The sequence below is a fragment of the Oncorhynchus clarkii genome, chromosome 8, assembly GCF_045791955.1.
Source record: "Oncorhynchus clarkii lewisi isolate Uvic-CL-2024 chromosome 8, UVic_Ocla_1.0, whole genome shotgun sequence".
NCBI lineage: Eukaryota > Metazoa > Chordata > Actinopteri > Salmoniformes > Salmonidae > Oncorhynchus > Oncorhynchus clarkii.
In genome coordinates, this window is record NC_092154.1 from 6,754,933 (window position 1) to 6,767,456 (window position 12,524).

The following is a 12,524-nucleotide window of genomic DNA, read 5'->3' on the forward strand; positions in this document are numbered from 1 at the left end:
TACAGGGTATTACGGTACAGAGTCAATGTGGAGGCTATATACAGGGGCTACTGGTACAGAGTCAATGTGGAGGCTATATACAGGGGGTACTGGTACAGAGTCAATGTGGAGGCTATATACAGGGTGTTACGGTACAGAGTCAATGTGGAGGCTATATACAGGGGGTACCGGTACAGAGTCAATGTGGAGGCTATATACAGGGTATTACGGTACAGAGTCAATGTGGAGGCTATATACAGGGTGTACCGGTACAGAGTCAATGTGGAGGCTATATACAGGGTGTTACGGTACAGAGTCAATGTGGAGGCTATATACAGGGTATTACGGTACAGAGTCAATGTGGAGGCTATATACAGGGTGTTACGGTACAGAGTCAATGTGGAGGCTATATACATGGTATTACGGTACAGAGTCAATGTGGAGGCTATATACAGGGGGTACCGGTACAGAGTCAATGTGGAGGCTATATACAGGGGGTACCGGTACAGAGTCAATGTGGAGGCTATATACAGGGGGTACTGGTACAGAGTCAATGTGGAGACTATATACAGGGGGTACCGGTACAGAGTCAATGTGGAGGCTATATACAGGGGGTACTGGTACAGAGTCAATGTGGAGACTATATACAGGGGGTACCGGTACAGAGTCAATGTGGAGGCTATATACAGGGGGTACCGGTACAGAGTCAATGTGGAGGCTATACAAGGGGTACCGGTACAGAGTCAATGTGGAGGCTATATACAGGGGGTACTGGTACAGAGTCAATGTGGAGGCTATATACAGGGGGTACTGGTACAGAGTCAATGTGGAGGCTATATACAGGGGGTACTGGTACAGAGTCAATGTGGAGGCTATATACAGGGTGTTACGGTACAGAGTCAATGTGGAGGCTATATACAGGGGGTACCGGTACAGAGTCAATGTGGAGGCTATATACAGGGTATTACGGTACAGAGTCAATGTGGAGGCTATATACAGGGTGTACCGGTACAGAGTCAATGTGGAGGCTATATACAGGGTGTTACGGTACAGAGTCAATGTGGAGGCTATATACAGGGTATTACGGTACAGAGTCAATGTGGAGGCTATATACAGGGGCTACTGGTACAGATTCAATGTGGAGGCTATATACAGGGGGTACTGGTACAGAGTCAATGTGGAGGCTATATACAGGGTGTTACGGTACAAGAGTCAATGTGGAGGCTATATACAGGGGGTACCGGTACAGAGTCAATGTGGAGGCTATATACAGGGTATTACGGTACAGAGTCAATGTGGAGGCTATATACAGGGTGTACCGGTACAGAGTCAATGTGGAGGCTATATACAGGGTGTTACGGTACAGAGTCAATGTGGAGGCTATATACAGGGTATTACGGTACAGAGTCAATGTGGAGGCTATATACAGGGTATTACGGTACAGAGTCAATGTGGAGGCTATATACAGGGTATTACGGTACAGAGTCAATGTGGAGGCTATATACAGGGTGTACCGGTACAGAGTCAATGTGGAGGCTATATACAGGGGGTACCGGTACAGAGTCAATGTGGAGGCTATATACAGGGGGTACCGGTACAGAGTCAATGTGGAGGCTATACAGGGGGTACCGGTACAGAGTCAATGTGGAGACTATACAGGGGGTACCGGTACAGAGTCAATGTGGAGGCTATACAGGGGGTACCGGTACAGAGTCAATGTGGAGACTATACAGGGGGTACCGGTACAGAGTCAATGTGGAGACTATATACAGGGTGTTACGGTACAGAGTCAATGTGGAGGCTATATACAGGGGGTACCGGTACAGAGTCAATGTGGAGGCTATATACAGGGTATTACAGTACAGAGTCAATGTGGAGGCTATATACAGGGGGTACCGGTACAGAGTCAATGTGGAGACTATACAGGGGGTACCGGTACAGAGTCAATGTGGAGGCTATATACAGGGGGTACCGGTACAGAGTCAATGTGGAGGCTATATACAGGGGGTACCGGTACAGAGTCAATGTGGAGGCTATATACAGGGGGTACTGGTACAGAGTCAATGTGGAGGCTATATACAGGGTGTTACGGTACAGAGTCAATGTGGAGGCTATATACAGGGGGTACCGGTACAGAGTCAATGTGGAGGCTATATACAGGGTGTTACGGTACAGAGTCAATGTGGAGGCTATATACAGGGTGTTACGGTACAGAGTCAATGTGGAGGCTATATACATGGTATTACGGTACAGAGTCAATGTGGAGGCTATATACAGGGGGTACCGGTACAGAGTCAATGTGGAGGCTATATACAGGGGGTACCGGTACAGAGTCAATGTGGAGGCTATATACAGGGGGTACTGGTACAGAGTCAATGTGGAGACTATATACAGGGGGTACCGGTACAGAGTCAATGTGGAGGCTATATACAGGGGGTACTGGTACAGAGTCAATGTGGAGACTATATACAGGGGGTACCGGTACAGAGTCAATGTGGAGGCTATATACAGGGGGTACCGGTACAGAGTCAATGTGGAGGCTATACAGGGGGTACCGGTACAGAGTCAATGTGGAGACTATACAGGGGGTACCGGTACAGAGTCAATGTGGAGGCTATACAGGGGGTACCGGTACAGAGTCAATGTGGAGACTATACAGGGGGTACCGGTACAGAGTCAATGTGGAGACTATATACAGGGTGTTACGGTACAGAGTCAATGTGGAGGCTATATACAGGGGGTACCGGTACAGAGTCAATGTGGAGGCTATATACAGGGTATTACAGTACAGAGTCAATGTGGAGGCTATATACAAGGGGTACCGGTACAGAGTCAATGTGGAGGCTATATACAGGGGGTACCGGTACAGAGTCAATGTGGAGGCTATATACAGGGGGTACTGGTACAGAGTCAATGTGGAGGCTATATACAGGGGGTACTGGTACAGAGTCAATGTGGAGGCTATATACAGGGGGTACTGGTACAGAGTCAATGTGGAGGCTATATACAGGGGGTACTGGTACAGAGTCAATGTGGAGGCTATATACAGGGGGTACTGGTACAGAGTCAATGTGGAGGCTATATACAGGGGGTACCGGTACAGAGTCAATGTGGAGGCTATACAGGGGGTACCGGTACAGAGTCAATGTGGAGACTATACAGGGGGTACCGGTACAGAGTCAATGTGGAGGCTATACAGGGGGTACCGGTACAGAGTCAATGTGGAGACTATACAGGGGGTACCGGTACAGAGTCAATGTGGAGACTATATACAGGGTGTTACGGTACAGAGTCAATGTGGAGGCTATATACAGGGGGTACCGGTACAGAGTCAATGTGGAGGCTATATACAGGGTATTACAGTACAGAGTCAATGTGGAGGCTATATACAGGGGGTACCGGTACAGAGTCAATGTGGAGACTATACAGGGGGTACCGGTACAGAGTCAATGTGGAGGCTATATACAGGGGGTACCGGTACAGAGTCAATGTGGAGGCTATATACAGGGGGTACCGGTACAGAGTCAATGTGGAGGCTATATACAGGGGGTACTGGTACAGAGTCAATGTGGAGGCTATATACAGGGTGTTACGGTACAGAGTCAATGTGGAGGCTATATACAGGGGGTACCGGTACAGAGTCAATGTGGAGGCTATATACAGGGTGTTACGGTACAGAGTCAATGTGGAGGCTATATACAGGGTGTTACGGTACAGAGTCAATGTGGAGGCTATATACATGGTATTACGGTACAGAGTCAATGTGGAGGCTATATACAGGGGGTACCGGTACAGAGTCAATGTGGAGGCTATATACAGGGGGTACCGGTACAGAGTCAATGTGGAGGCTATATACAGGGGGTACTGGTACAGAGTCAATGTGGAGACTATATACAGGGGGTACCGGTACAGAGTCAATGTGGAGGCTATATACAGGGGGTACTGGTACAGAGTCAATGTGGAGACTATATACAGGGGGTACCGGTACAGAGTCAATGTGGAGGCTATATACAGGGGGTACCGGTACAGAGTCAATGTGGAGGCTATACAGGGGGTACCGGTACAGAGTCAATGTGGAGACTATACAGGGGGTACCGGTACAGAGTCAATGTGGAGGCTATACAGGGGGTACTGGTACAGAGTCAATGTGGAGTCTATACAGGGGGTACCGGTACAGAGTCAATGTGGAGACTATATACAGGGTGTTACGGTACAGAGTCAATGTGGAGGCTATATACAGGGGGTACCGGTACAGAGTCAATGTGGAGGCTATATACAGGGTATTACAGTACAGAGTCAATGTGGAGGCTATATACAAGGGGTACCGGTACAGAGTCAATGTGGAGGCTATATACAGGGGGTACCGGTACAGAGTCAATGTGGAGGCTATATACAGGGGGTACTGGTACAGAGTCAATGTGGAGGCTATATACAGGGGGTACTGGTACAGAGTCAATGTGGAGGCTATATACAGGGGGTACTGGTACAGAGTCAATGTGGAGGCTATATACAGGGGGTACTGGTACAGAGTCAATGTGGAGGCTATATACAGGGTGTTACGGTACAGAGTCAATGTGGAGGCTATATACAGGGGGTACCGGTACAGAGTCAATGTGGAGGCTATATACAGGGTATTACGGTACAGAGTCAATGTGGAGGCTATATACAGGGTGTACCGGTACAGAGTCAATGTGGAGGCTATATACAGGGTGTTACGGTACAGAGTCAATGTGGAGGCTATATACAGGGTATTACGGTACAGAGTCAATGTGGAGGCTATATACAGGGGCTACTGGTACAGAGTCAATGTGGAGGCTATATACAGGGGGTACTGGTACAGAGTCAATGTGGAGGCTATATACAGGGTGTTACGGTACAGAGTCAATGTGGAGGCTATATACAGGGGGTACCGGTACAGAGTCAATGTGGAGGCTATATACAGGGTATTACGGTACAGAGTCAATGTGGAGGCTATATACAGGGTGTACCGGTACAGAGTCAATGTGGAGGCTATATACAGGGTGTTACGGTACAGAGTCAATGTGGAGGCTATATACAGGGTATTACGGTACAGAGTCAATGTGGAGGCTATATACAGGGTATTACGGTACAGAGTCAATGTGGAGGCTATATACAGGGGGTACCGGTACAGAGTCAATGTGGAGGCTATATACAGGGGCTACTGGTACAGAGTCAATGTGGAGGCTATATACAGGGGGTACTGGTACAGAGTCAATGTGGAGGCTATATACAGGGTGTTACGGTACAGAGTCAATGTGGAGGCTATATACAGGGGGTACCGGTACAGAGTCAATGTGGAGGCTATATACAGGGGGTACCGGTACAGAGTCAATGTGGAGGCTATATACAGGGTATTACGGTACAGAGTCAATGTGGAGGCTATATACAGGGTATTACGGTACAGAGTCAATGTGGAGGCTATATACAGGGTGTACCGGTACAGAGTCAATGTGGAGGCTATATACAGGGGGTACCGGTACAGAGTCAATGTGGAGGCTATATACAGGGGGTACCGGTACAGAGTCAATGTGGAGGCTATACAGGGGGTACCGGTACAGAGTCAATGTGGAGACTATACAGGGGGTACCGGTACAGAGTCAATGTGGAGGCTATACAGGGGGTACCGGTACAGAGTCAATGTGGAGACTATACAGGGGGTACCGGTACAGAGTCAATGTGGAGACTATATACAGGGTGTTACGGTACAGAGTCAATGTGGAGGCTATATACAGGGGGTACCGGTACAGAGTCAATGTGGAGGCTATATACAGGGTATTACAGTACAGAGTCAATGTGGAGGCTATATACAGGGGGTACCGGTACAGAGTCAATGTGGAGGATATATACAGGGGCTACCGGTACAGAGTCAATGTGGAGGCTATATACAGGGGGTACCGGTACCGAGTCAATGTGGAGGCTATATACAGGGGGTACTGGTACAGAGTCAATGTGGAGGCTATATACAGGGGGTACCGGTACAGAGTCAATGTGGAGGCTATATACAGGGTATTACGGTACAGAGTCAATGTGGAGGCTATATACAGGGTATTACGGTACAGAGTCAATGTGGAGGCTATATACAGGGGGTACCGGTACAGAGTCAATGTGGAGACTATATACAGGGTGTTACGGTACAGAGTCAATGTGGAGGCTATATACAGGGGCTACTGGTACAGAGTCAATGTGGAGGCTATATACAGGGGGTACCGGTACAGAGTCAATGTGGAGGCTATATACAGGGGGTACTGGTACAGAGTCAATGTGGAGACTATATACAGGGTGTTACGGTACAGAGTCAATGTGGAGGCTATATACAGGGGCTACTGGTACAGAGTCAATGTGGAGACTATATACAGGGTGTTACGGTACAGAGTCAATGTGGAGGCTATATACAGGGGCTACTGGTACAGAGTCAATGTGGAGGTTATATACAGGGGGTACCGGTACAGAGTCAATGTGGAGGCTATATACAGGGGGTACCAGTACAGAGTCAATGTGGAGGCTATATACAGGGGGTACCGGTACAGAGTCAATGTGGAGGCTATATACAGGGGGTACTGAGTCAATGTGCGAGGATACAAGCTATTGAGGAGCCTCTTGGTCCTAGACTTGGTGCTCCGGTGCCGCCGTGACAATTTTATGGGCTTTCCTCTGACACCGCCTATTATATAGGTCCTGGATGGCAGGAAGCTTGGTCCCAGTGATGTACTGGGCCATACACACTACCCTCTGTAGCGCCTTGCGGTCAGATGCCGTTCTACAGATGCCGGGGCAGCTGTAGAACGTTTTGAGGATCTGGGGGACCATTACTAATCTTTTCAGTCTCGTGAGGGGGAAAAGGTTTTGTCTGCCCTCTTCACGACGATCTTGATGTGTTTGGACCATGATAGTTTGTTGGTGATGTGGACACCAAGGATCTTGAAACTCTCGACCAGCTCCACCCGTCGATGTCAATGGGGGCCTGTTCAGCCCGCCTTTTCCTGTAGTACACGATCATCTCCTTAGTCCTGCTCACATTGAGAGAGGTGGTTGTCCTGTCACCACACCGCCAGGTCTCTGACCACCACACCGCCAGGTCTCTGACCACCACACCACCAGGTCTCTGACCACCACACCGCCAGGTCTCTTGACCACCACACCGCCAGGTCTCTGACCACCACACCGCCAGGTCTCTGACCACCACACCGCCAGGTCTCTGACCACCACACCGCCAGGTCTCTGACCAACACACCGCCAGGTCTCTGACCAACACACCGCCAGGTCTCTTGACCACCACACCGCCAGGTCTCTGACCAACACACCGCCAGGTCTCTGACCAACACACCGCCAGGTCTCTGACCAACACACCGCCAGGTCTCTGACCACCACACCGCCAGGTCTCTGACCAACACACCGCCAGGTCTCTGACCAACACACCGCCAGGTCTCTGACCACCTCCCTATAAGGTGTCTCTTTGTCGGTGGTCAGACACTGTTGTGTCGCCAGTCATGGGCAATTCATAGATTTGGACCTATTGAATTTATTTAAATTGTCTGAATACCTTATAAGAACTGTAATTCAACATTTTTGGGGGGGAAATTGTTGCATTTTTATATTTTTGTTCAGTGTAATTGATTAATTTTCCCCCTCTCTTGTGCACCGCCACCTGCCATGAGGTTGCCTATGCAGAGAGCGCTGCAAATATTTTACATAATAATAAAAACATTTTTTACTGCTCGGTGGGAGGGGTTGATCACTTATTGCAGAATTGGGTTGCGAAGTCCATTTTTTTTGTCTTATATCTCACTGGCTGTTTGGATTCTAATAATTCAACTCCAGATTTATGGTTTAATCTGTCGGGCAGAATTACAACAAGTACTGCTTCTGAAATCAAATAGAGACATTCCAATCTCTACTTCATGTGTTAGTTTAGCTTCTTATGCCATTTATTTTCTGTAAACAACAACAAAAACACAGAATCTCGTCTTTTATGTACCTCACATAGATGGTATTTTTCATAAATGAATTTCTCTCTCTGTTCTCCAGGCTGAAGGAGTTTAAGTCCTCCCTCCTGGAGGTGTTCCGTTCTGCACACGCTCAGTCCGTCGGTATCAACTCTCTGATGGAGAGTGTCAACAAGGACAGAGATGCCCCCTTCGCCCTGACAGAGGTCCGGGCCGCCCTCGCCCGCATGCAGGACGACAACCAGATCATGTTGGCCGACGACATCATCTTCCTCATCTAAAGACCAAGGAAAACATCTTCGTCTTAGACCGAAGTGAAGAAGAGGTGAAGGGAGAGGAAGAGTCTGAATGGAGAGTTGTTTCTTATTGGAGACCAAGAAGAATGAGAAGGAATTCAGAAATAGTTGAAGTGGATTTTGACTAGTTCTTTTGGGTTTTGGGGTCAACTCGCTTCTTCCAATTTAGCCTATTTTGTTTGTTGGCAATAACCACTTATGGACCCAAAAAGTAGTTGAAAGGATTATGGTTTTATTTTGTTGTAATGTTCGTATGTTAATTCTTGATCAGGCTCACAAAGTTTAGTTTCTTTGCTTCACTCGTGTTTTAGCTACATATTATGGGATGTACCAGGTCTGGTTACAATCACAAGTCTCCCTAGAGCATCTACATGGTTTTATGCTTTCGGTTTTATAGTTTTAATATTTCTGTTTTTTAAAGAAAAATACCTTTCTTGTATATATTGTTTTGTTAATGAAAAGGTTTCCATTGTCAAGGTTTGTCAACTGTAATAGTGCATCGAGATGAAAAATAAAATGACTTGGATGTTGAACGTTGTGATTGCTTGGACACCCAACAGCTTGTGCTTTCATTTACACACACACACACAGCGAGAACACATCAGGGGATATAGTGTGTCCCTTGCGGTCGATTTGATAATAGATAATAATAATAATTGTATGCCAAGCGAAACCATGTAACGTATATAAAACAGATGAACAATGCAGTGAGGTACAGCTGCTTGGGAAATGCGGTTTCACTATGTTGAACACTGGGGAAATCATGAGCTGTGGTTTTGATTGGGCAGATAAGGAACCCTGTAGCCTCGAGCTGAACCACCGTCCAGGCTAGTCTCTACACCCACGCCTGAGTCATCCTGAGCTGCATGCCCCAGCCCACAGCCTGCCTCTATCTGCTCTCGCCTAGCACTGTCTAGCCCCAGCCCACAGCCTCCTTTCAAAGTGACTTTCCTCTATCGACCCAATTCTTACCCCCAGCCCACACCTGGCCTCTCCTCGACCTCTATCTACCGTCTACACGGTTCCACACCCTGTCTTCTCCTCTATCTTCCATCTACAGGTTCCACACCCTGTCTTCTCCTCTATCTCCCATCTACAGGTTCCACACCCTGCCTCTCCTCCACCTCTATCTCCCATCTACAGGTTCCACACCCTGTCCTCTCTATCTCCCATCTACAGGTTCCACACCCTGTCCTCTCCTCTATCTCCGATCTACGGGTTCCACACCCTGCCTCTCCTCTATCTCCGATCTACGGGTTCCACACCCTGCCTCTCTTCTCTCAGATCTGTGAATACCCCTGAGAATACATCTTTCTTAATTCACATTAGTCTGTGAAGTTACCCCGGGTGCCAGTCTGTTTGTGCTAACTTTTTGTGGAGTGGAATGATAGCACAAAACACTTCTGGATTTCAGGCTCATATCAAATGTCCACTTTGATATAAAGTGTTCCCCTATACATCGACAAGTTATTTTGTCTTCGCTTGGGTCATGGTGGTGTTGAACAGTAAAAATAATACAAACCCTTCTATGTAGCTATGTTATTTAAAACACTTCTGTATGTAGCTATGTTATTTAAAACACTTCTGTATGTAGCTATGTTATTTAAAACACTTCTGTATGTAGCTATGTTATTTAAAACCCTTCTGTATGTAGCTATGTTATTTAAAACACGTATGTAGCTATGCTATTTAAAACACGTATGTAGCTATGTTATTTAAAACACTTCTGTATGTAGCTATGTTATTTAAAACACTTCTGTATGTAGCTATGTTATTTAAAACACGTATGTAGCTATGTTATTTAAAACCCTTCTGTATGTAGCTATGTTATTTAAAACCCTTCTGTATGTAGCTATGTTATTTAAAACCCTTCTGTATGTAGCTATGTTATTTAAAACACGTATGTAGCTATGTTATTTAAAACCCTTCTGTATGTAGCTATGTTATTTAAAACACTTCTGTATGTAGCTATGTTATTTAAAACCCTTCTGTATGTAGCTATGTTATTTAAAACACTTCTGTATGTAGCTATGTTATTTAAAACACGTATGTAGCTATGTTATTTAAAACCCTTCTGTATGTAGCTATGTTATTTAAAACACTTCTGTATGTAGCTATGTTATTTAAAACCCTTCTGTATGTAGCTATGTTATTTAAAACCCTTCTGTATGTAGCTATGTTATTTAAAACCCTTCTGTATGTAGCTATGTTATTTAAAACCCTTCTGTATGTAGCTATGTTATTTAAAACCCTTCTGTATGTAGCTATGTTATTTAAAACCCTTCTGTATGTAGCTATGTTATTTAAAACCCTTCTGTATGTAGCTATGTTATTTAAAACCCTTCTGTATGTAGCTATGTTATTTAAAACACTTCTGTATGTAGCTATGTTATTTAAAACCCTTCTGTATGTAGCTATGTTATTTAAAACACTTCTGTATGTAGCTATGTTATTTAAAACACTTCTGTATGTAGCTATGTTATTTAAAACACGTATGTAGCTATGTTATTTAAAACCCTTCTGTATGTAGCTATGTTATTTAAAACCCTTCTGTATGTAGCTATGTTATTTAAAACCCTTCTGTATGTAGCTATGTTATTTAAAACCCTTCTGTATGTAGCTATGTTATTTAAAACCCTTCTGTATGTAGCTATGTTATTTAAAACACTTCTGTATGTAGCTATGTTATTTAAAACCCTTCTGTATGTAGCTATGTTATTTAAAACCCTTCTGTATGTAGCTATGTTATTTAAAACACGTATGTAGCTATGTTATTTAAAACACGTATGTAGCTATGTTATTTAAAACCCTTCTGTATGTAGCTATGTTATTTAAAACCCTTCTGTATGTAGCTATGTTATTTAAAACCCTTCTGTATGTAGCTATGTTATTTAAAACACTTCTGTATGTAGCTATGTTATTTAAAACACGTATGTAGCTATGTTATTTAAAACACGTATGTAGCTATGTTATTTCAAACACGTATGTAGCTATGTTATTTAAAACCCTTCTGTATGTAGCTATGTTATTTAAAACACTTCTGTATGTAGCTATGTTATTTAAAACCCTTCTGTATGTAGCTATGTTATTTAAAACACTTCTGTATGTAGCTATGTTATTTAAAACACGTATGTAGCTATGTTATTTAAAACCCTTCTGTATGTAGCTATGTTATTTAAAACCCTTCTGTATGTAGCTATGTTATTTAAAACCCTTCTGTATGTAGCTATGTTATTTAAAACCCTTCTGTATGTAGCTATGTTATTTAAAACACTTCTGTATGTAGCTATGTTATTTAAAACACTTCTGTATGTAGCTATGTTATTTAAAACCCTTCTGTATGTAGCTATGTTATTTAAAACACTTCTGTATGTAGCTATGTTATTTAAAACACGTATGTAGCTATGTTATTTAAAACCCTTCTGTATGTAGCTATGTTATTTAAAACCCTTCTGTATGTAGCTATGTTATTTAAAACCCTTCTGTATGTAGCTATGTTATTTAAAACCCTTCTGTATGTAGCTATGTTATTTAAAACACTTCTGTATGTAGCTATGTTATTTAAAACCCTTCTGTATGTAGCTATGTTATTTAAAACACGTATGTAGCTATGTTATTTAAAACACGTATGTAGCTATGTTATTTAAAACACTTCTGTATGTAGCTATGTTATTTAAAACACTTCTGTATGTAGCTATGTTATTTAAAACACTTCTGTATGTAGCTATGTTATTTAAAACACTTCTGTATGTAGCTATGTTATTTAAAACACTTCTGTATGTAGCTATGTTATTTAAAACACTTCTGTATGTAGCTATGTTATTTAAAACCCTTCTGTATGTAGCTATGTTATTTAAAACACTTCTGTATGTAGCTATGTTATTTAAAACACTTCTGTATGTAGCTATGTTATTTAAAACACTTCTGTATGTAGCTATGTTATTTAAAACCCTTCTGTATGTAGCTATGTTATTTAAAACACTTCTGTATGTAGCTATGTTATTTAAAACACGTATGTAGCTATGTTATTTAAAACACGTATGTAGCTATGTTATTTAAAACCCTTCTGTATGTAGCTATGTTATTTAAAAGTGTTTAGTTTCCTCTTTTGTTAGTTTTCAGTATCATATCAGCAGTTTCCATCAAACACAATACTCATCTCGAGCCATAAACAACTGCCAAGCCTTGCAGTAATTCTTTCCACTGACTAGGGGCCATTGTTAGTTAGACCCAGAGCCATATATTCATAGAATTGGGACATTGAGGGTTCTACATTGTGATGAAT

The 12,524-nt window shown here is 43.7% G+C and overlaps 1 protein-coding gene across 1 annotated transcript in view; it reads left to right on the forward strand.

The window, feature by feature from the left end:
• The window catches only part of LOC139415487 (zygotic DNA replication licensing factor mcm3-like), a 44,587-nt gene extending 35,815 nt beyond the window's left edge, over positions 1-8,772 (forward strand). Inside the window, exon 17 of the mRNA XM_071163590.1 lies at positions 8,026-8,772. Coding sequence (XP_071019691.1) covers positions 8,026-8,224 — 199 coding nt within the window. The 3' untranslated portion in view covers positions 8,225-8,772. The remainder of the gene's footprint in view (positions 1-8,025) is intronic.
• The last annotated feature ends 3,752 nt before the right edge of the window (positions 8,773-12,524 follow it).